The sequence below is a fragment of the Ylistrum balloti genome, unplaced genomic scaffold (genome assembly GCF_031769215.1).
Source record: "Ylistrum balloti isolate Yb309-2 unplaced genomic scaffold, AGI_CSIRO_Ybal_v1 Utg370894, whole genome shotgun sequence".
In the NCBI taxonomy this organism is placed as follows: Eukaryota; Metazoa; Mollusca; class Bivalvia; order Pectinida; family Pectinidae; genus Ylistrum; species Ylistrum balloti.
This window is the reverse complement of record NW_026782508.1, coordinates 130,860-157,838: the sequence shown is the minus strand read 5'-3', so window position 1 is coordinate 157,838 and position 26,979 is coordinate 130,860. Positions and strand designations below refer to the sequence as shown.

Here is a 26,979-nt window from a genome sequence, read left to right as displayed (position 1 = left end):
TATCTATTATCAACATGTTTAACCTTTCAGCAGTGTCAGTACATGTATTTTGATTTCATTTGTTGATCACCTCATTTGTTGGGATTATTTTAGATATCACAGACTTAACATAGAACCAGCGAAGTTACCGCCGTGTGATGTCCGTCGTCTGGACTGTGACGTCATAAGAACTTCCTCCTGAGATATGCGATCGTCTCTTAATATTCGTTGATTTGTCATCCTGTTGCAGTAAGGAGTAAGGTTTTTCTACCTGTACATTGGCTTTTTTTCTGCGTCATCATTTCTTATCTCCCTCGGGTAAATTTTGCTTTTCTAAGTATTTGTATAGTTATTTTGGTGTACTTTTTCCGGACACCCTCCTTGTTGTCAAAGGTGCAAATAAATCTTACTGAATTGTAGGTTATAAGTCGTTTGGAATGAGCTGGGAGTTCTTTCCCTTGCCCTGTTTTCATTGTTCGAGTGCAAGCCGAAGTGTATTGTGTGTAAACAACAAACGTGGATGGAATATGAACAACAATGAGGTTCGTACCTCAGACGCTTAATGCATTTGATCAATTCTTGTATAAAATGTAGGCCTTGTGTACTGAACTTGTGGAATTGGCCGTTAGATCTGAGCAAAACAAATTAATGAAGTCAAACACATCGCCTGCCAAACCTCTTACCATGTTTGAACATGTTCACTTTAGTTTCTGTGTTGATGATAATAGAGGATTTTCAGTTTTGAGGATAATACAAGATTTCGGCAGCAGAAGAACTAGCGTATGTGTGTGACCTCATTAAATTATTTTCACTTCCGCGTTACGTCAATGACGTCACTTGGATTGTTTTCAGAACGTGCAAATCGCACGTGTAGCTCTTCTCGCCAATAGCGTGATATTGGTATAATCTTTCAGGCCTTTGGAGTTGCAACTTCAACCAATTTTCCTGGGAGCTGAGATCTCACCAACCAGGGGATGAATGGTTATTTTTCTCTTATCCTGCTGGCTTTGTAAGGCACTCTTTTGTGGTTTGGTTTTTTTCAATGCTTCGCATTGTTGACATGTTTGAACTGTTGTTGTGACGTCGGTGGATTCTCACTCTGACGTCATATTATTGTCCTGACAGGAGAATTCCCCGTGCCCACCCTAGGTTGAGACCCGGATCTCAATCCTACAGCAAGACAAGGAAATCGCACAGTGGCAAAAAAAAACGTAGATTTACCTACCCAGGATAAGATAAGACATGATCCAAAATGAAGGCACGGTATGTTAACATCAGACTGAAGGCAGGAAAAATGGTTCTTTTATTAATTTTGTGGTACAAGGGGTCATCTACTATACAGGATGGTCTAATACTAGAATTTGTTTACACAATAGTAGCAGCAATACTTCAGAATCGAGAAAAAAATATGTGTTTCACCTCTCTAAAAATACCAAGTACAGACTGTAATATTATGTGTTTGTTTTTAAATGCTTATAGTAACTTCACTAATTGTTCAATAAATATACTGACATCACTAGAATAGTAAATACACACTGGTAACACTGATATCAGAATAGAAACTTATTGTACTGTAAATAATTTATAGCTACAATAAAACGTACATGTATGTCTGTTTTATCTTCTATTAAAAAGTACATTTTGTATCACATTCCCATTAATTCGTTGTCTTGGCAACCGTAAAATTGGTAGCTCTAATCTCACAAGTATTCCACGAATTGATCATGTACAAGTATAGCGATTGTGCTGCCAATTAATGGTGACTGATACTTTTGGTAAAAAGAAAGAGGTATTTAATTTTTGTATCAAATGTATAGTTAAGTAAAATTGTGTTATGAATTGAAGAAGACTTTAGAACAGGAAGTGTTAGTGAATATACTATCTCCTGTATTTCTATTTTTAGACTTTGGGTCTCCACAATAAAGATTTAAATGCCCGTTGTTTCTGGCGAAGCTCCTCCTTCAGTTCTTCGTACTCTGAAACCGTGTATTGTCTGGCTGATTTTGGCTGCAATTTAAAACAGAAATTATATCCTACAATTATACCTGAACAGAACTACATTTATACAACATCTTTCCAAATCAGATGATGACGTCATATGGTATTCTGTGACGGAATGACAGTAATCTGTTCTTTATATTGAGAACCATGTTTGAAAGATATGATCGTAACGACATGATTTCACGAATGAGTAAATGATAAATATTTGAAATTTAGAAAACTAATGTTAATTTGCAATTTCCGTTTCCTAATTGTATATTGTAGATAAAGTAGTATCATTAACGTAACGGTGGATCATTAATAATATCAGATAACAGAACTAGTTTTGCTTTCTGGGACGTTGCGAATTTATAAAGATCATACAGAGACTAGCAAAATTATATTCACGTGACCAATAGAAAAATCTTGAAGTCTAGTTCATTCAAATATATATAGCAGGACCACACTTACGTCACAATGGAACATACGATACTCTTAGCGACCCATCAATAACTAGACAATGTGTTGAATACATATTACAACAGTATTGTCCTTTTTTTTTGCTCGTATATAGCACTTGTGTATAGACGAATGAAAATCCTTTACCATTTAAGTTATCCATGATGTAGTTTTGCTATATACGGAGAATGTAGAACGTGTCTTAAGCCGGTAAATAAGAGAGTTATTTCAATGTCGATAAAATCCCTTTAACACGGAATAAATCTAACTTGCTCTTTACTATTGTCACCAAATATTGAACGGAAAATTTGATATGTGTAAATGTACAGAGGGAGTGTTTAAATGTTACCAGGGTATTTAATAAAAGTACTGAATTTCAGAGAAATTTAAAACTGCCTCTTAAATAACTTTGGCGACATATTATGAAAACTGGTACAAAGTACGCAGACCGCCCGTATTGGTAAACAGTTCCAGAATGTGATATAGTATTACCAATGTATGTGTTTGATTATATTCAGATTGTTTAAACAAAATTTGATTTTATTGCGTGGTTACATGAGAAGCCACTACAGTATATCAACAGAATGGCGCGAAAACAATTATAAATATTTATAGAGTTCTATTATTCTACAAAACTGATTTCATTTAAAAGGTTAGGATGTGTTGATTCAGCAAATATCAGCTGATCGGCACTGTCCAGACTATAGAAACATGTATCATAGCTGAGATTACTACAGATTTGACCAGGAAAGAACCTTTCTGTAATATCTGCCAAAAAGTCTGATCATGTGATATAACAAGTAACAAAATCAGGTTTTATATCATGTGATATTAAACGAGTGAACAACACGCATGCTTTGATATATGCAACTCTCAAATGAACCGGAAATCAGATCCTATATAAAATCCTCGAAGACTAAATTAAGATAGGAAATGACATTGATTATATACCCTTCGTCGGCGGACGGACTGACTGACGGACGGCGATCGGCTAGACTGAGGTCTCTGTACCCATTGGTTTCTCCGGCTGACACAGAAGGCTGTAACGTAACGTACATACAAATTAATATCTGCACGTCTTATCTGAGGAATCCTATAGACATGGTAAGCCAATTTGCCGTTCTATTCATAGTTTGTTAATTCATAATGACTTAGCTTATCTTTCTATATATACATGTCTATAGCTATGGAAGATTTGTTTTAAGAATATCAAATACATTTGACATGACATTTGCGTATGAAAGAGTATGTTAAAGTGCATATAATCAACCTTAGGAAGTTCAACAGTACAGAGATATTACAGAATCATAAATATACAGATTTCTTCTAAAGTGGTGATGTTAGTGTAATTACGAGTAATTGAACAACTGCATTAAACAGAATGACCGTGATTAAACAGCAGCACTACTATAAAACAAAGTGTATAGGTATATATCCACCACACTAACTGTGCTGATATTATCACACTAATGCTGTTAAAACTGACGAAATCACTTCACTAACTCGGTTAACATTGTGACGATATCACTTCACTAAGTCTGTTAATACTGTGACGATATCACTTCACTAACTCGGTTAACATTGTGACGATATCACTTCACTAACTCGGTTAATACTGTGGCGATATCACTTCACTAACTCGGTTAATACTGTGACGATATCACTTCACTAAGTCGGTTAATACTGTGACGATATCACTTCACTAACTCGGTTAACATTGTGACGATATCACTTCACTAACTCAGTTAATACTGTGGCGATATCACTTCACTAAGTCGGTTAATACTGTGACGATATCACTTCACTAAGTCGGTTAATACCGTAACGATATCACTTCACTAACTCGGTTAACATTGTGACGATATCACTTCACTAACTCGGTTAATACTGTGACGATATCACTTCACTAACTCAATACTGTGACGATCACTTCACTAAGTCGGTTAATACTGTGACGATATCACTTCACTAACTCGGTTAACGTTGTGACGATATCACTTCACTAACTCGTTTAACATTGTGACGATATCACTTCACTAATTCGTTAATCACTACTGTGACGATATATCACTTCACTAAGTCGGTTAATACTGTGACGATATCACTTCACTAACTCGGGTCACATTGTGACGATATCAAACCCGGTTAATATTGTGCCGTTATCACTTCACTAAGTTAATATTGTGACAATATAACTACACTAATTCTGTTATAAATGTGACTATATCACTTCACTAAGTCAGAATATAACTACACTATTTCGGTTATAAATGTGACGATATCACTTCACTAAGTCGGTTAACATTGTGACGATATCACTTCACTAATTCGGTCAATACTGTGAAGATATCACTTCACTAAGTCGGTTAATACTGTGACGTTATCACTTCACTAACTCGGTTAACGTTGTGACGATATCACTTCACTAACTCGGTTAACATTGTGACGATATCACTTCACTAATTCGGTTAATACTGTTAGAATATAACTATACTATTTCGGTTATAAATGTGACGATATCACTTCACTAAGTTGGTTAATACTGTGACGATATCACTTCACTAACTCGGTTAACATTGTGACGATATCACTTCACTAACTCGGTTAATACTGTGGCGATATCACTTCACTAACTCGGTTAATACTGTGACGATATCACTTCACTAAGTCGGTTAATACTGTGACGATATCACTTCACTAACTCGGTTAACATTGTGACGATATCACTTCACTAACTCAGTTAATACTGTGGCGATATCACTTCACTAAGTCGGTTAATACTGTGACGATATCACTTCACTAAGTCGGTTAATACCGTAACGATATCACTTCACTAACTCGGTTAACATTGTGACGATATCACTTCACTAACTCGGTTAATACTGTGGCGATGTCACTTCACTAACTCGGTTTACGTTGTGACGATATCACTTCACTAACTCGTTTAACATTGTGACGATATCACTTCACTAATTCGGTAAATACTGTGATGTTATCACTTCACTAACTCGGTTAATACTGTTAGAATATAACTATACTATTTCGGTTATAAATGTGACGATATCACTTCACTAAGTCGGTTAATACTGTGACGATATCACTTCACTAACTCGGGTCACATTGTGACGATATCACTAACCCGGTTAATATTGTGCCGTTATCACTTCACTAAGTCGGTTAATATTGTGACAATATAACTACACTAATTCTGTTATAAATGTGACTATATCACTTCACTAAGTCGGTTAATACTGTTAGAATATAACTACACTATTTCGGTTATAAATGTGACGATATCACTTCACTAAGTCGGTTAACATTGTGACGATATCACTTCACTAATTCGGTCAATACTGTGAAGATATCACTTCACTAAGTCGGTTAATACTGTGACGTTATCACTTCACTAACTCGGTTAACGTTGTGACGATATCACTTCACTAACTCGGTTAACATTGTGACGATATCACTTCACTAATTCGGTTAATACTGTTAGAATATAACTATACTATTTCGGTTATAAATGTAACGATATCACTTCACTAAGTCGGTTAATACTGTGACGATATCACTTCACTAACTCGGTTAACATTGTGACAATATAACTACACTAATTCTGTTATAAATGTGACTATATCACTTCATTAAGTCGGTTAATACTGTGACGATATCACTTCACTAACTCGGTTAATACTGTTAGAATATAACTACACTATTTCGGTTATAAATGTGACGATATCACTTCACTAAGTCGGTTAACATTGTGACGATATCACTTCACTAATTCGGTCAATACTGTGAAGATATCACTTCACTAACCCGGTTAATACTGTGACGTTATCACTTCACTAACTCGTTTAATATTGTGACGATATCACATCATTTTAACTTTCATCTATTTTAGTTCTCCTGAACCTATGCCATAGTGATATTTAGTCATCATTCTTCGTATGTCTTTGGGCATGCGTCATCTTTTTCTTGTGACCACGATAACTTGGGTGAATAAGCACGGATTTTAATGAAACTAGGCCCGTAACCCTATAATCATACGATCGATCACGGATAGGTACGACAACAGAACCGATTCTATGTAACTAACAGGGTTATATATAGATATGAAGTTTAAGTTCCGTTGAGATGAGGTGACGGTAAAGGCCATTGAGGAAATTCTTAAATCATGTAATGAATTTATATAAATGGAAATGTATTTCATCGGTTCAATGTATTTGTTTCTTTTATGCGACATGGCGTTTGAAAATAAAACGTTTCATTAACCTTTCTTGTATAGACAACCTTCAGGTCTTAAAAGTCAGCATTTGTTTTACATCTTCTTCTGTACTGACTGAGTTAAAGTTTAAGTCATCAGTTTCGAAGTGGAAGAGAATACAGGGTTGAAATTTTGGCCCAGTTGCATTGTTAAGGCGAGTTGTGCTTGATTGTAGATATACAAAAGGTAATTCCATTCGCTTTCTCGTAATATACATGCAGAATGAAATACGATAAAGATTCGCAAAACAGCTGACCCATTATTCTTGAAACTTCATTTAAAGCGCTTTTTGGTCCAACAGAACTAGAAGCTGTGCACAATTATAGAGATTTAACGGAAATAAACTCGTCACATCACATGTCTTTCATCTGACGTTGATGTGAACTTCTTGTGTTGACCTGGATATGGAAGCTGGCATTCTAGAAGGGATTCTATCTTTATTATATTATAAAATAAAATTGCAAAAAAACGGAGATAACTTGAATATCTGGATTTGAGATTAACCTTTGATATTTGGTTTCAGTTTCTTTTTTAACAGTTTTTTGTTCTATACTTTATGTGAAAGACATCGAAAAGAGTTTTTGCAGGATTCGAGAAAGCAGTTTGATGTCACGAGGGCATCAATAAAGACACGTGATTGGACCAGTGCGTTACTTATGTTAACATGCTGGTTTTATTGCGTGTTAATAACATGCCAACATAGATGTATTAAATCTACGTCATCTGTCCGAAAAAAAGTCACACAGACTAAACTTGGTGAAGATGTTATGACAAAGGTGGCACGTGCAAGACACAGGTGAGTTGTGCATTGGAGAAGAGGCGACAGAGATAAATAAAGGAAATAAATCACTACTTATGATATCTACATATAATACACGACAGCACTCGGACGCTACCAATCCGTATTAACATGTCTGATAGGCAGTTATCGTCACTTCATGATATTTTGTTATTAGAGTTTTCAAAATGTCATTTTGAAACTCACTGGCTACCGTTTTAATTTTTTTAATTACTTTTAGAAAAAAAATATTCAATTGAAATTTAGTTCTTTTTCCCCATGTTCATTTTATTTCACTTGTTACAAACAGTAAACGATAATCATTTTACCGGTATTTTCTATGAAAACCACATTTTCACCGAAATTGTATTTACATTTCACTACATTACATTTTCGCTGCACCTGCACCAACTAAACGATGATTAATAGGAAAAAAGACTTTAATAAGACTAAGGAAATAAGAATATCCATGGACCATTTGGTATAATATTGTATGTGTAGCAACCGCAATAAACTGGCAATGAATTAACCTATTTCGAAGCGATAAGAAGCTACTAGTCTCTATTTAATAATCATGCGGAAATTGTGATGTGACCGAAAAACACGACAGCTATCGTCCTGTATCAGTAATTAAGTGGTTATCACATTTAGATACGGATTTCCGAAGTAGTGTAGACCGGCGTTTCGTGCGAGTTCTGAAATTTTTTTTATCACAATCCTATTATCAGCATGGACAGTTAACACTAATATCTCGCAAGCCAAAGCGCTTTTTCACGTCAATCTAGATTCCGTTCCAAAAATCGATTAGTGAAATCAAAACCTACCGGTCTAGATATCGATGGAAGCAGCAGGTAATTGTTATTTGAAATGTTACTTCGATAACACCCAGCAAAATTATAGAAGATATATTCATGTATTATTTTTACTTGACGAGACCGAGCTGCGTCACCTCACAGGAATTACGTCAACGCGTTAAGCTGCGATAACAGTTTGTGTCATTTCTCTGAAAGTAATTGCTTTCAAATTTAAAAAAAAAACACTCTTAATTTAAGACCAGATGCTTCCATGTAAATGTGATATAAAAACAAGTTATGACGAAAGTCTGCTTACACCCCATTTCTTATATTTCGATAAAATATGCCTATATTGGCTACGGGTAATATCTACGATCTCAAAGAGAAACCCAATGATAGTCGGTCCTTTCGTCCTTATAAAATAACTCGTATGAAAGCTGTTTGCGCATGATCATTCATTTAAAGGAACAATATGTTTTACAAGTATGACGACATTTAAGTTACTGAAATTGATAAATAAAATTTGCAGCATGTAGGTTTTCATCTGAATATCGACATAACGACATTAATCATTTATCTAGAGAGGCGTCCGACTGCTGTCGTCGTAATTACAGGACGTAATGCCACACCTGTATCAGGGGCCTTGTCCGACTCGTGCTGTGAACACACGGTCACGACATGTGCACGGACGTCGACGATTGGTGGACTGACAGGGAGAACAAACAACGTCATCATAATGTGAACTTAATGTGAACATTACACAACGACAACATGCGTTTAATAAATTAAACAGTTTGGTGAACATAACCAGGACAAGGACATATACACGGGCAGATAAATCTACAAACAATTACTTCGGTAATGAAAATCTCCGACTTGTTGTTTGATGTAGGGACACTTTCCCTGTAGAGCAAAAAGATGATACAAGACTTCATACTTAAATCAATAAATCGGTAAATCGATAAACAGATTATATACAACATATAACTAAAGATAGTAAAGTAGATCATTTCACAACATGTATGGTTCAGTATTGCAATTCCAATAAAAAAAACAGGTAACAAAATTAAACTCGCGGTGAAAAAAAGCTTTAAGGTTAAGTTCAAAGACCATTAGTAACTATTCCAAATATTTCTTTTTTATTTGACAAAATTAGGGAGTAGACACTGTAAAAAAGGACATTTTCGCCTTGTGGAATGTTTACGGTTGGTTGCTAAGTAACGATACGTTCTCAATGAAAAGACTTCCACTTCCCGAATCACATGTCCAATTTTACAGTTCTATAAAATACACATGTGCAAAATGTCAAATGGACAAAGATTTGATGAAGATGTGATTAAGCTATACCTGTAAATATGGGACAAATCCTGACTTTGAGTCGTTTGCTCATTTTTCAGATCCTGAATAATATTTGCCTTATGCCTAGTCTTAGGCCGAAGGTACACCTTCTTTCCGGGCAACGGTTTCCTGCTATCCTATAAAAAACAGTATAAAATTACCGTAATTGTCTAATACATAACAAATAAATACAATATCCTATTTGTGAAACAATATTTCCTAATCAATGACGAAGGAGGACAGATACTAAAATACCTAAATTATTACATACTAAAATTATTACAAGGAAAGTAAAAAAAATAATAAATAAATAAAGAATTGGTTATTCTCTTGACGATAGGCTTTGCCTGCCAAGAGGAAGTTCTTTGTTCTGAATGCGATACAAACCGCAAAGTATGAAGTTATCCTTTGAAATAGAAAATATATTGTTGTACATGAAACACATCTTGAAATTAAAGACTTAAAATATAAACAGTTGTGAATTTTACCTCTAACAAAAGTCTATGTAACTTCACGGTCTTTTTGCATTGGCGTCTGGAATCATGTGATGGTAGACTTGTATGCCATGCTTCTATTCGCTGTTCCAAGTTTGAAAGAGCATCTTCACTGGTTTCGAAATCGCAGAAGTCCTCCGGAGAGGCATCCGCGGCTTCTACGAAATCTTTCGCAGTATCACAGACCAGCTGGCTTCCTGAGGTCAGTCTAAAACCGTCTTCGTCTATGTTGTGCTGGAAGTTCTCACCTGGCTCCATACTCGAAAGCTGTATTTGTGTAATCATACCAGGACTACTCAAATTGAGATTGGATGGTGGATCCGCCTTCTCTTTGGCAGTTTGACGGCAAAATCTCATTCTTTCCAGTTTTTTTTGTTTTTCTCTCATACGTATTGAATAGAAAACGCTACCTGGGCCATACATGTCGATAAATGGTCCTCGACGGGCGCTGTCAGAAGGCCAATTTGCCACTTTCTCAGTGACATTTCGTTGTAAATATCTTTGTCGTTTTTGTCTTTCCTTTTCCTCTAGTTTGTACAAAAGATACCTGATGAAGGGAAGTTCTTTGTCCTGTATCCATGACAACCGTAGTTTATACTTCTCCATCAAAAGTCTTTTCATCATATCAATTACTTGCGGATTTCGTTTCTCTATCAGTCTATCATAGTTCTTCTGGTCCAAAACATAAACCTCGGCCTCTTGCGTACAGATAACAGTTTGAGCGTACGTTGACAGACCAGTTATCAGTTCCAAGTCACCTATCAAATAAGAATGAATTATACGGAGAAGCTAGTGAGTTTCCGCAAGAATAAGTCGTGTTTATGAAACACTATGCCCCCGGTTGCAACAAAATTCTGAAGTGGGACAATAAAACTGCGCTGTCAAAGGTTTGTGACATTTGCATGCATATTTTTTGAAACACTTATGTCTTTCAGTGCAATAGTTATGGCCAATGTTTAAGTTTTTCAAATGTAGGTCAAAGGTCATGGACACATGGTCAAACATTTTGGTACCACTGGAAAGGTCTTGTCACAGGGATTATACATGCCATATATGAATATGCAATAGTTATGAGTAAGGTTAAAGCAACAGCCAAACAAACAGACAACACAAAAAAAATATGTCCCCATGTCTTTCGATCCGAGGGTATGAAAATACTGCAACAGATATGTTTACTATTTGAAAAAGGGAGATAATCAATGTCCGATTAATATCTTTACACATTTTACCTGTTTGTTTCAAAACTCTGTATAACAAAAAAGTTTGAAAAAACAACCTTTCCAATAAATCGTTGTATAGTAATGTATAGTGGGTCATTTTCACGTTATGAATATTAGTTTGCAAGGCAATATCTTTTTTTTTTAATCTTCCTTCAACAGATTATCCTCCACATTTAAGTTTATATTATACATTGTATTACAGCACATCTTCAGCTTCACACATTTCTGCACCTTTGCATGTTTTATTAAAATAAAAGATAGAAAAATAGGTTTTCGGCCACCTGTTTCAGAATTTGCAATTAGAGATTACACTATGTCTATCAGCGCTAGTATGCTCCACACTAGTCATTTGATGGAGGTGACCGAAATGACATACTCTAAACTTCCACTGGTTGTGATAAAAGAACTTCTATTCTATTGACATTACCAGCCTGAAGAAAATACAATATATGCCAAAATCCACACAAGTAATTGTTTTTATTCTATTCACTATCTATATCTATACAATACCTATAATTTCCAATGCTCCTATCAGGCATATTTCGACGTGTCGATGGCTGTGGGGCGATTTCTTTCCGCACTTCGTCTCCTGGGTTGGAGATTTTTGCCTGACAAAATGTTTATAATCATCCGGCTTAGGAGACGGCATGCTCAACTCCCTGGAATCGAGACAGTAAAATATTGGGCCAGGGTACTCTAACGGAAATAAGTTTTCGTCTCTACTGCGCAACACGAGAAAAATATATGTGATGAATAATGCCACTTAGCTTGTGTTTGTCAGCTATCACAATTTGACGGCGTTTTCCGGGCATTAAATTGTCAAAGGTTCCATCGTTATATTTCAATTTCCATGTAGTCACAGCGTAACTGATATCGAACATTGAATTTCCAACCAATTATGGGCTTAAAATATTAATTCAAAAATACCAATAGATCCTCCAATTCGTAATGGCGTTTATAAACGCTAAAATACCTAATAGGATTCTGGAATTTTATTGTTGTTCAGAACGTAATGACTAATGTAATGGAATATGCCGCTGACACTTGCTATTGAGAAATTTATATCGTAAAATATGACATTGACAACATGTTGCTAAATTATAGATTCCCTTTAACACCTTTTACTAATACACTGACATTGAAACAATCTAAATCACAAGATGTTCCCGTCTAATACATAAGCTAGTGTTAATGCCTCGAAGAGTCTGAGGATCGTGGAAAACATATAAAAATGAAAAAAAAATTAAATACACAAAAAATACAGAAAAATGGCACAAATTGTCTTTTAAACTAAACCGAACACCATGAAACACTTGTTATCAGTTACCATCCTTGATCGCATAGTGTAGTGTTCATAATGTCACGCATACATCTGAAGAGTGATGATCATAACGTGATTATTTGTTAAGTATGATGTTCACGTGACGTTATACTATATCTGTGTGGTGTGATGTTTGTGATATAAACTATATCTGTGTGGTGTGATATATAGACATACCTGCGTAGTGATTCTCTGGCTTCTACCTTCTGTAAATCCTGAATGTCTGTCAGGGGAAAGTAAGTCGGGTATTGGGTGGCATGCATCGAATTGTCTGCAATAATTCTGGCTTGGCCTCTGATTCAAAATTGAGACCGGAATGATTTGTACGATTCAAAATACAGTTTTAGATTAAATTATGGCGAACACAATAAGTATTTGCAGCATAGATAATATATATCTACATATATGTACGTATATATGTAGATAATATATCCTTTAGGTAACGTTATGCAGAACTGTTTCTTCGAAACCCTAATATTAGAAAAGATACCGTGCTGATTTTGATAGGTATGGAAGAGAAGAAAGCATAGATGCCCTTAAAATCTTAGCAGCACAGTTTTACAGCTAACTATACTATCTCTCGTGTCAATATGTACTCATTATTAAACTGTTATGCATGACGTCACAATTCCTATCTATGTAAAGTATAAGAAGAAATGAAAACGCTAATGTTTTACATGTCGTGTTTTCCAGTCTTTTAACTTTTTTTCTATTTTAACAGGACACGGATAATTCACCAATAAGTTGTCCAAGACGACATACTGCTAATGTAAAACAATAATGATGATCTGTATGTCCTGACATTGATTCACAAAAACTGATAAATCATTTGATTCTGAGTGAAATAAAGTGAGACTTTACATATAGAGGGTGATTTGAATGAAGAAAAGTGGAAGACTACCTGAGGAGGAAACACAGTCCATCCACCTGTGTCCCTTGTCGGAGTATAGGAGCTTCGAAGGTCAGCTTCTCTTTCCGTAGACTCATAGCCATCTGCTTTTTGTACTTTGGCTGCCAGTTAGAGAACATCGGGTTACCTTCTACGAAAGATTTCCTTTCCTCAAACTCCTTGGCTTGGAAGTAGTGGAGCGAGCGATCATAGAGATCTCTATTCACCACAACAAGGTCTGTTGTCTCATCGGCAATAATCGTCGCATTCCGTACACAGTCCGCATTGATTAAAGCAAGTTCTCCGAAACTTTTTCCTGGTTCTGAACGTATCATGTACCAGATAATTAAATGTCTTAGATATGATCTTTCGGCCATATTTTTTAGAGTCAACTCCTAAATTTCAAAGTAATATGCCTTTAGCATCACTAACAAGAGACATTTTATATCTTAGTTGACAATAGTGTATTCTAAAGGTATTGAGAAATGCAAGGCACCTGTGTGTTTTTGTACAACTCTTTTCTAATAGATAGTTAATAATACAGATACTAGATTTTGGAGAAAAATTTAAACTGCAACCGAAATATCATACAATAGAATGACTCCACATATTCAAGTACATGTATGTATGTAATTAACTCGCAGTACAAATGTATCATTATCTAGTTGACTTATACTATCAAACATATTTACCTATTTTACCGACGTAATTGCCATATTTGGATCTGTCGAGTTTTTTCTCTTCGGCTTTTTTGTTCTCCTCTTTATTTTCCCCTCCTCCACCACTATCCTCCTGATTGTCATCATCAGATCCGAATGTTGTGTTGATGTGTATGGATACGAGGCCGTTGAGAATGATGAAGAAACTTCCAGATTTATAAAATATGAAATTTCTTATTAAAATATTGCAATAAGTGCGTTACACATATATTAAGCCGTTCCTGTTTATTTCTTTATGTCACAGCCTGCCATTCTCTTTATTTTTCGAACCAGAATAGAAAAAAAACAAATGTGAATGAATGATGTAAGCAGCACGAGTGATATTTAACAATGTATAGATCTATGTGTGTATATTATTTGAATGTCTGTTCTAGGTACTGTTACACTCACCAGTCTCCCTTGTCGCCTTGTTTTATTATCACCGTGTCCCTCTCAACACATTCGAATATACAGTTCTTCACCAAATCATGCACAACCTCTGCAAGTAAGTAGAATCTTGTAAGGAAAAAATTCAATCGATTATACAACATACTTAAAATATATAGTTCTTATAATATACATATAAAAATGGAAAATTAGTTTATATGAGAATATAAAGAAAACATTGATTGAACATATATGACACTTAAGTTTTGACGCACGTTTTCTACAAAACAATACTTTCTTTATCATCTTGTAAAATACTGATTTGTCCGATGCTTAGATTAGTTTAGTCGACTCAGAAAAAATAAATAACGTCACAATATACTTGACATTTTATAACTCAACTCAAGCTATCAGTCCCAATGACTTTATGTATACTGTTATGTTATCTATGACTTTATGCATACTGTTATGTTTCAAATGTACAATTTGCTTAAATGTTATGCTAAATATACGGCAAAGAAAAGTTTATAGAGTTTAAAACCGAAAATTCTCGACATATAGATCGATTATATTACATTTTATTATATTATATTTTATCATATCATATCATATTATATTATGTATTTTTAAAAATTATGATAACAAAGCAGTTTTTCCCTGTTAGAATTATTTCCTGTATACTATTTTGAATAGACATTGAGCATGACTGTAATACAATAATTACAACGTCTGTTTTTAGATATAATTTTTGCAGGTTTTTAATTGCGTGTTAATTTCAAATCTATAGCATATAATATATCTATATAATTATAGAATAATCCTATCAATTTTATGTGAGTTCAAAAAATGTGATATAACGTTTTCATTAGATTGCCAAAGTGCTTATCTATTTTAAGATGTAACAACAGTATTTATCTTATTACATTGTTTGTTGCATAGATGAAATACAACACTTAATTCCTAAGGTGAGTATCCAGTACTAAATTTGACATTGTCATGCTGTTTACTGCGATGTTGGGCTAATGCCAGATTGGGATCTATATAGTGCCAATAAATACATGCATACATTAAATTTTTGTGTTAAGGTTGAAAAGAGGAAAAGTCAAGAATCATAAATTATATATTTATATGATCCGCAGATATAACCAATCCTTTCATAGATCCGTCCTGTTGGGAAAATTCTGTAAAAAGCTGATTTTCCCGTAGAAATGGAATGCCAATTGTAAAACTGCCTGAACTGAGTTGATAATACAGGATACTTGTTGATATGAACCAGAACCCAAAGGAGAGTGTTAGCTGTTTTGCTTTTCTGTTTTAATGTAATTCGACAAAGCGCGGTATCACAGGGACTCGTCGAGTGATTGAGTCCCTCTGTCGACTGGTTATTTATTGCGAAAGTCCTTCATATGCCCGTTTTACTTTATACATACAACGACGTATCGCTAGCCTGTGTCGAACACATATTACATTGTGGGCTTACACACGCTGTCGTCAGCTCGCTAAATCGGGTTGATTCAAACCAGAAACTTGCCGATTATTGGAAGGGATTATATTGGGTGCAAATATTCAATGGACAACCCCGTTTTCTCTTATAAGATAAGGATAAAGTTAATTAATCAGTTAGGATTGTACAAAAACATACAAGTGAATAGCACCTTTTAATTTTTAGAATTAGATACAGTATAATGAAACAATTAATTAAACTGCATCATACAGCTTTTTCATCCTTTTAGGACTCGTTAGTAATGCTACGGGCCTAAATTTGGATGCCTACGATCATTTTTATTCATATTTTGATAGCAGGTATGATGGGATATCTAAATGAGCTTTTGGTCAGAAGGTGAAAGTAGGTTTTTAAGAAGCTGTTGCTACGAACACCACATAATTGTCATGGAAAAGAGCTGTTAATTTTTTTATTAATTAGTTGCAAACTTTCGTTTCTGTATTCAACTATCTTTAAACATACAGGCAGAATTTGTCGTGAGGGGCCAGACAAGGGTACTTTTATTTACAACTTTATTAAATATACTGGTGAGTTTTAGACCAGGAACTAACAAGATGGTGTTGTATGTGTTGTCAGCTTCACTGAATAAATTAGAACAAATATAAAGAAATTTCCCACCGTCTTTTGTCGTGTATATGAAAACATTATTCCTTTGTGAATCTTTAAAACTATTACAAAATCATACGTGGTATTAGATTTATCTCACCGGGGATAAATTATTATTCACATAATCAGTCAACTGAATACACCAAGATTTACATAATAATCCGTGAATTTTACACTGATCTCACATATCACTGTTCATTTTAACGTATACAGTTTCCATCCAGGTGTCAGGTTTAATAACCCAAACTCTGGAAAAAGTTTCACCTGCACATTTTTTCGAATAATATTGATACTGGTTTCAATTTTGGAAATTTTCAGAATTTATGTTACACACCATGGCAACAGTAACCAATAAACGCCGTAGTTAGTTCCATTTCCGAGATATTGTGATTTATCTGAAATGCACTTTTGACTCAAAGGCAGTCGCCTCGACATGGGTAGCCCACATCTTTTAATTCATAAGCTCAACACTGTCGAAACAGTCCTATAAAATAGCTCGATATGCGAGCTTTTAGCTACTGAAGTGATATATTCCTTTAACGCTTACTTCTCTAGGTTATATGAAAATTGCTACATACATATTGAAAGGATTTTTCCCCTTTTCAGTATGCCAACGATGTACTGTATGCGAGTGTCTGAACACACTGATGCAATGTAGATTAATGTGTGTTAACATAATTTATGAATCTGGTGACTGTAAATATTATACTTTTTATTATCCAACTTATCTCTAGAATTTATAATGAATCCTTCATTTATAAAACACTTACCGTCAACCAATATTTAAATTTATCACTTCTGACAAATAACGTATGACTGTTTACCGTCTACATAATGTTATCGTCCGAATTATCAAATTTCTCAAAACTAGTAAACATCCATTTGCAACCTAATGTTACACAGCATAGCTGTTTCTCGATCTCGCCAATTCTCTCCATGTCGGTTGCTACCAGTCGTCGAACTGGTGACGTCACAACCGAGTTGTGCGAGTTTCCCTTTTCGCTGATTAGTAGTAGAACGACAGGTCAAAATAGTACACTTTACACGTTTAGCAATCGAAATTAAACTGACCACTTGTTGTTTTATTTGCCATGGCAACATTACAAAACATGAATCGCTGTATATACTTGTCCTAGTTTACAAATGTAATGTTACATATTTTTTTACATTATGACAGTCTTTAAAAACACTGTCTCATACCGAGATTATCAGAATTCAGTGAATGCGTCAGTGTTTAATAATACTATTTAATATCGTTGATCTGATATATCAATTGTGTCACCCATAAATATTGATATAATTGATTTTATTGCGATTTCCGTCAACACACCGCCGAGTACAGCGACAGAAATCCTTGTATAATAACGACTTAACATGTCTAATAGATCTGGTTATTCTCCTTAGTTGTTAAATATATTTGACACTCTCAATTCATTATAGTGTTTTGTTTTCTATGTATTTTGTATGTAAAGTGGAAAATTTATCACCAATTAACATAAGTTAACTATGATAACTTTCGTCTTTCCAATATCGAGATAGGCTAAACATGCTTAAACTGTCATCTTATAAGAAGTTAGGATACTTGTCCTGAAGTTTCTTTTCACACAAAGCTTGCAAAAATAGAACAGTTTAAGACTCGTTCCATAAAACAAAATAAACAAAAAACAAAACAAACAAAAAAGCAAATGGAATGAAAACCCATTCAAGAGACTATATTTATCGCTTGCACTCCTTGGATGATTTGGTAAATTTGTCAATGTCGCATTCATATCTTAGTGATATGCCAAATATTCGACCCTATGATATTGATATTGGGTCTGCCAAATGCTGGCATGAAGGACTACATAGTGTATTAGAAAATGTTTAAACCTTTGATAAAAATTTCCTAACCAAAAGGTCCTGATGCTGATATGATGTTTTAGGAAAAAAAGTTTCATGGCTTGTTCAAATGAATGACCTTAACTCACACATAAGGTAACAGGGGCTAAAGTGTTCACATCTTCAAAATTCTTCTCAATAACCAAAATATTTTATGATATAGATATTGAGCTTGTAACATGATGTGATAAATTACTACCATTTTGTTCCTGCGAATGATCTGTGCCATCTTTCATGATCACACAATGAAATGTGCTTAGATATCAAACAACTTCTTCTTAATAACCAAAAGGCCCGGGGTGCTGATTCTGGGCCTGTAGCATGTTTAAATAAAAGGCAACCAAGTTAGTTCAAATGAGTGAACTTGACCTACTTTGGAAGTATCAGTGCTGTTTCTGTTTAATTTTCCTGTGATGCAGCGGGTGTTCTTATTGCCCATATTACCAGAATCGGAAAGCAGTTTAATGAGTTACTCTCACATGCTTACATCGATTGATTAAATCGGATTTAAAATTCGCCGTCATTCATCGCTCCAGCTTGATCAATATATCTTCTTCCGGATAATTGATTAACTTACTGTGTCACTATTGACTACGTGGCTACGTGTTAAACGTCTATATCTGCGAATAAATCTCGCGATTCTAAATGACGAAATATCCACACTAAGTCCGAAAATGCTTTCGAATCATATATATATATATATAGAATCAAATCGGTAATATGATAAAAATGACAAATTAAACTTATCAATTTTGAAATTAAAACTTTATACAGATTTGTCTTTTACAAAGAAATAATCACCAGGTCGCATCTACAGGTTCTTTAACCCATCATTTGAGCCTAAATGACACATGGGAATGTCGAAATGTTTAAGTCATATCAGTATATAAACGAATTATCCCACTACTAATGTTTAACCTTCTTTGACCGTGGAAAGGATTCATGACTTAATCCAGTTGAGCAAGTATTTACTAATTCTTCCAATATGTCACTTTAAATCACATCATAATAAGGAGCCAACATCTACCCTTGATTAATACCGATAGAATCTGACAATGAAAGTTTTGGTCAAAGGACACATAACATGTATTTCCGAATAACGTTTTTACCGTGGCATTCTGATCCTTGATCAGACAGCCCAATAAGTCATCTAATGGGATTAGCTTAACGCGTCTGGCTACATACGTATTTAATACTTTTAAGTAGTGTCTATCTTTCTAAGTGGTCGATACACCAAAGTTCTGGTATTTAGTAATGCCCACTGCAGTGAAAATATATACGTTATACTTATGGGATAAAGATTACGACAGATCGGTCGGGGAGAATGACCGAGATTGGTATGTGTTGTGTTTCAATGTATATCTCTACCTTAAAAACGTATATCCCGTATCTGTGTGTCACTAGTCACCATAATTTAATTGTCACGTGGAGATTTCCAGAAATCCCGAAGTAAACAAATTATTATTTAAATAAATATAATTTTATTTGTCTGTTTCAATACTGATATAAGTAATATATATTTACATAGTTGTTTATTTGTACATTTATTACCCATATAAACACCGTGCATTTAAACATAGATATTTCATGACTTTGAAAAACATAAAACAGATTATTATATGGGCATTGCCCAGTTACCTTGACCGATGACCAGTTTCATATGGTAAGGTGTAGAATTTAATATGATTCTACGAGTTAACATAAACCAAATCCGGTTAGAGATTACCAAAATACTAATTCGGGACAGGTCAAGACAATTAAGTAAACTGTGGATGTGGAGATTTCACAGGTATGCCTTAATGTGTTCTAGACTGACAAGGCTATAGTATACAGGTTAAAATATCTAGTGAACTTGTGGACGTGGAGACATAACAGGTATACCTTAATGTGTTTGTTCTGGGCTGACAAGGTTGTATTATACAGGTAAAGTTTAGTGAACTTGTGGACGTGGAGACTTAACAGGTATACCTTAATGTGTTCTGGGCTGACACGGCTGTATTATACAGGTAAAGTTTAGTGAACTTGTGGACGTGGAGACTTAACAGGTATACCTTAATGTGTTCTAGACTGACAAGGTTGTATTATACAGGTAAAGTTTAGTGAACTTGTGGACGTGGGGACATAACAGGTATACCTTAATGTGTTCTGGGCTGACAAGGTTGTATTATACAGGTAAAGTTTGTATAACACAGGTAAAGTTTAGTGAACTTGTGGACGTGGAGACTGAACAGGTATACCTAGATGTGTTCTAGACTGACAAGGCTGTCCGCCCCAGTAGAATGTTAAGTACACTGTGGAAGTCGAGACTTATCAGATGTATCAATATATATTGATTATCATCCGAAAATGTGACAGGAAAGCAGGTAAATGACTTTATCGCAGCAGTGAGTTTTACCGAACACAGAAAATAATGACATGATGAATCGACATACAAAGCAGTACCACCAACACAATAAGGCACACAGGATGGGACCTGTTTAATCTCACACAGTCAAATGATCATTCACAAAGAGATAAACGGCAATCTACATTAATTTGGGTATTTAAATACGGTCTCCACTTTACATTACCTGTCTCAATCAACAGGTATAGTATTGTGCTCTTTCGATTTCAGTTTCTGGACAATGGCACTTCGTGAGTTATGAGTAATGACCGATTGAAAGAGGTGGTAGGTGATTGGGGTTCACGTGATCTGGTGGAAAGGTGGCGAAGAATATTCTGTCTGTTTGTGGTCGTTATGATATTGAAAGAGAACGCATATGTATTCAAATACAGCAATAACATGATACACATTTTTCGATCACGTGAAATGGAAGGCTTAGCTTTACTTTACAAAATGTAAAAAGGAAAATACCGACATGTCTACGAAATCGTTTGAAACTGCTCCGAAGTAATAAAGATCGATTTTTACAGATATCAAAGTAAAGCTGATCATAATACATTATTGATTACAGACATAACTGAGGTTATTTCGTCGGCTGTATTTTATAATGATGAATCTTTACAGTATTCGATTCTCTTTATGGGCGCTCCTTAAGTTTCTCAAGAGGAAGGATACAGCACGGTGTATACACATTTAGCATTTATATGTGCTTTTCAATAGTAGATGTTCAAAGATGATCAGAGCTCTAAGAAATTATCACCTTGTCTTTTTTTCCAATTTTTACCGATTCCCTGTCAATAATTCAGCAATACGTTACAGTACTACCATTTTATGAATTCATACAACTTCTTATTCAAACCGAATTCGTCTTGTCTTTCTTAACATCTGAAGCAATCGTGCATTAGTGATTTTTATTAGCAATAAACATGTTATCATTGAAAAGGGGATAACGGATTTGAATGTATTTCAAAGGGAGAAACTAGACAGTCCTGCAAACACACATTGTAAGATATACGTTAACTTCACTGTTAGTTTCATACGTCATACCCACGGCCATGTTGGAATGAAAAAAGTCACTCATTCGGTTACTGTATTAGTCTACATAATCTGGGGTGAGGATCCATGGTGTATGGACGCAATCTACCAGTGGTGGTCTGTGTTTCTCGGGGAAACTGAGAAACGCCCTTTGTGTGCTAATATGGTTCTGACCTTGGGCAGAAACCTGAACGGCATGTTTCTCTTGAATTGGTTAGAATAACATTGAGCACGACTTTTAAAACAAACAAAAAATGTATGAATTTTATCTATGATTGAATACAACAAATGCACGTGATAATAGAGAACTTATTTAGTATCATTTTAGCATTAGGTGGCAAACATAAAACTCTTATTATTAAAATACAAGACTTGATCGATAGATCTGTAAGTGGAATTGAAGGACTTCGCAAGGTCTGTGTGACTTTTTTGTACGCTCTTCGATAAATTCAGTCCCGTAGGAAAATAAAAAGAAGTCAGCCAACAGAGGGACGCAGTTCAAAGAAGTCAGCCAACAGAGGGACGCAGTGAAAAGAAGTCAGCCAACAGAGGGACGCAGTTAAAAGAAGTCAGCCAACAGAGGGACGCACGTAGTTCCTGTAGATATGCCAATAGTATGTTGGAATGCCCTACCACCAATCTCGGCAAATAACTTGTCAACCAGAAACTCGACCATTTTCATAACATCGTCCATCTTATTCGATTTGGACGTATTTTTATCGAAATTACCATCAGTATAGTTCACAATCACATATCTATAACGTAATTAATATGATTTTCGTCAATGCTATGAGGAATACTGAAAATAAATACTGTAAAACTCTAAACGATTGACGTTTTCATCATTTTTGTCATAAATGAACGTGATAATAGAGAGTTTAGGTAAGGCAATGATAGCAACGTTGCCAACACTGCTAACCTGCCAACACGTACCAGTCACGAACTTTTGTAACACCTATTAATGAGAGTGGAAGTCGCTTAACGATGTTTGGAGATAGTGATCATTATCTATAGGAAGTGTCACCATAACCGACGCGATAATGCTTTGAATTACCAGCATGCTATTCGCCATAATGACTGCCAATTGTCCTTCTCCTAGATAAATGGAAATTCACCAAAAATCAGATGTTATCACCTGATTCTGAATGTCGTTATATTTAAAAAAAATTAGAAACAGTTTTTTTTAATAGATGTTTTCACTTTGTATGCTGACAACAATAGGACTGCGATGTGAACAAAATATTGTGTACCTTTAATATAGAATATTGTTATAGCCTTGGAACAATATTCGAAATGTATCAAGGTCTTTGATAAACACGATCACCATGTTTTACTTATCATGCCGTGTAATATCGTTTACACTGCGGTCGCCGTTTCGGTCCATTGGTATACGGTTACAAACCAGTTGTGTCGATGATCAAAGGGTGACTGCTAGACCTAACATGGCGATTTCTGGCACAATATTGATGTCTTCGTAATCCATAAAAATGAGTTGAAGAACAAATTTACATCAATTTATCCATACGCTACAATAAAACGCCCGTTATAATGATTCAGTTTAATATAATGTGTTATCAAACCGATGGTCCGTGAATATTCCTGAACAGAAATCAATTACAAAGGAATGTCTGCCTCGAGTTTTCACCCAAATACACCGAGTTTCTTAACGAACGCTGTCATAATCGCATTTCTGTCGTTTTCAGTATGGGTTGAGCATAGTGACAAATGTTAAAAGGGAGAAAATACTGTCCTTTGACAGGTTTTTTGGTAATGTTCGTCTTTAGTATTCTTCAACGTGCACATGGTAATCTACTGTATTATTGTATTTCTTTTTGATTTCTGAAAACATTTCTTTATCAATAAGTAAAAAACTTCAAATCGTTCACAGAACAACATTTCATGTTACATTCAAAACCAAATTTTGACCATTCTTAAATGACAATCAGAAGTCATAAACGAGGAATCAGTGAAGGGTCTTGCTGTGGAAGAAAACATGGAGAAAACCTGCGTAGTCAGACTAATGGCTCCATACTCTCCTAAATCCTATTGGAATATCGAACCTCGATCGCCTTGCGGAAGACGAGTTGATTATTACTACGCCAACCAACAACCCAACAAACTTTCATTGATCACTATAGTGTAATCATGGTAAAAAATATTACTATAAAACGTCAATGTACAATGAACTCATCGATTAAAAGTAGTTTAGTTCACCGAAATACATCAATCAATGGGCTAAATCCCATTTACACATACAGTTTTTTTTGCATAAATAGACACAATAGGTATTATGCAAAAGCAGAAATTGATATTAGTACACGTCACACCACAAGCTATACACTTATATCGGATCAATTTACCTTTATCCAGCCATGCAATAATAAAAAAGACTTTTTTAAATAAATGTGATATTTAAATCGGTTTACTAACTTGTTTCAACAGAAACATCTCCTTACAGAGAGAAACTGTCGATCGGGAAAATATATTTGAAAGGAAAAGTATCCTTCTTCTGCCAAAACATTAATCACATTTATACTGCAACGAACTTTTTTTATATATCATATTATTATTGACAGCTGAATCAACATTCTTATAGGGAACACGAGGAGAGATAAGTTTTAAAGATTTGTTTCAGCTTGAACCTTTCACTATGAACTTGAACGCGTAAGGCATGAACAAAAGCAGAACAATTATAACAACCACAGTGTAACTGAAAGCGATTACCCAATAGGAATATTCCAGTTAAAAGGTCTTCGTGACAAGTTACATTGGTGTAATGGGTAACTATAAAGAATTCTTATTCAATATTTTCAATCGCAATAAATGTAATGGAAATCTATACGGAAGTGCTTGTCGGAAGTGTCGAGTCGTACAATAATTCGCAAAGAGAATTTCTGAACAGATGCATACATCATATGCTATTCTTTTTTAAGTAAAACTATACTATTTACGATCAAGAACATCCAGAACAGAATTCCATTTAATTCCGACGAATAAATTCAATATTTATGAGTTAATATAAGCTCGATTATTCAATCAATATAAGATAAAAAAATAAAATCTTACCATTTTTCAGCGGTTTGAATAAATCCGATTTCTTCCTGAACCAAGGCAATATCCTTCCTATCTCCGCTTCTGTCCTATCATTCGGGTCTTTCTTTATGATGGTAATTACCTGGTCATATATATGAGAAGCCACGTCCCCGGAAGGCATCTTGGATATGTTGTTAGTTTGGATGGCGCTGTCGGGTAGATGAGAGATATCCACCCCTATACAAAAAGAGGACATTCTCATTTTCACCGTTTTTGAAATCAACAAAGAAATCACTGAACACTTGGAATTAGTTTACGTTGTCGATCCAGCATCAATACACAGAAAAATCCATGTCTTTTATGTACATAACGTTTTGTAAATATTTCACGCACGATATACCGGTGTGTTGGTTTTTTACTTAAGCGATAAGGTAACAGGAAGCCAAATCAATGTAACCAACAATGGTGGATACATTAGCTCATATCCATTAAACCTCCACCAGAACATGATAATGGTTTGAAGCCTGTATTACTGCTTTCCCTAGTCTATTGGGGTTTTTTCACAATTTCCACAATGACATGATCATGTGTAGTTTTTTTCTGATATGAAATGTACAAGTACGAAATGTATCTGACATAGAAAAATGTTGATCTTAATTGTCAACACCAGTAAGCGTTAATCATTGTCTCTTCTTATAGCTAATCCAGCATATCCGTTCATATATACGGAAGAATATCGAGAATCTACTCAAGAAAAGGAATAAAATTGATTCACTCTGTTTTAAAGTCTGAATTATAACAAAGAAAACTGGTCATGAATATTCATCGAGTTATTTAAACACTATTTGTCTGTTGTTCATCTGTTAATGTAAAAATGTAGTCGTGAATCACTAATTTGATCATCGATTAATCAAATTTAGAACATGTTCAATCATATTCATTTTTAAATGGTCTCGTCATTTGTTAAATATAAAAATCAAATAAAACATATTAGGTATGATGCATTCATAATTTTCCCCATTCGTTGTACTAGCTAACATTAATAAGGTGATTGTAACATAACGCACGAAAGAAACACAACTTGATAAAATGTACTTTTAACCTATGCCTATAACGTGTTTAGTTATGTCGCTAATTTGTTCTAATGATGCATAATTTACAACAAAAACATTACGTATTTAAGTTCTTGTTCATCAATGGCGAAAATAAGACATGACTAAAAATAGAAATTCTGGATTTTACACCATGTAAACTTGGCACACGGCACATCAGTCTATTATGACATATATTGTAATGGGGACCGTCACATATCTCTCCCTAACACCACCGCAGTCGTAATTGACATACATAGTGTAAAATTTAGATAAAAATAAAACAATGTTTGAATTTGACCATATTAGTCGCCTGTGCAGAGCATCAATTTTTTTTCGGTAAAGAAATAAACATCAGCATTGTGTATGTCGTGCCAGACAACGTCAATGTGCATATTTGCATGAAACACGGGGATTTCAAGCAATCAGAAACTACTTTTATTTAAATCAGAAAAGTTACTCAATCATACTCTTACTGGTGTCAAACAATATCTGTACAACAATTTTTTTTATGAAATCTGATATCTAAATTTTAACCAATCGGAAGCCGTTATGTGGCGACCATCTTGTCAAATCGGAAAACGATTGTCACCATTGTATTTTTATTACTTTATCTTTACCTGACCACCAATTTTCATGGAATTTGGACGATATCTAAATTTCACCTACATGACGAATTTCATGGAAAACGGACGATAAATGAATCTGAAATTCTGACCAATCAGGCCGCAGTTGACCGGTCAGATGACCGATCGAAGAAAGAAAAAGCTCATCAAACACGTCCAACTTAAGTATGGAAATCTGATTTACAACAAAGCTATGACACCTGGTCGAAGTTGCGGAAA

General features: G+C 34.8%; 1 protein-coding gene across 1 annotated transcript; it reads right to left on the bottom strand.

Annotated features, from left to right (window-relative positions):
* Positions 1 to 1,878: 1,878 nt before the first annotated feature.
* On the bottom strand, positions 1,879 to 25,272 carry LOC132559361 (uncharacterized). The gene is made up of 11 exons (XM_060223971.1): positions 25,077 to 25,272; positions 14,629 to 14,716; positions 14,212 to 14,384; positions 13,532 to 13,841; positions 12,808 to 12,924; positions 11,820 to 11,968; positions 10,084 to 10,847; positions 9,605 to 9,732; positions 8,887 to 8,963; positions 3,370 to 3,458; positions 1,879 to 1,986 (listed from the first exon to the last, which is right to left on the bottom strand). The coding sequence occupies exons 1-11, from the start codon at positions 25,222 to 25,224 to the stop codon at positions 1,879 to 1,881; spliced, it is 2,151 nt and encodes a 716-aa protein (XP_060079954.1). The 5' UTR covers positions 25,225 to 25,272.
* Between the last annotated feature and the right edge of the window lie 1,707 nt (positions 25,273 to 26,979).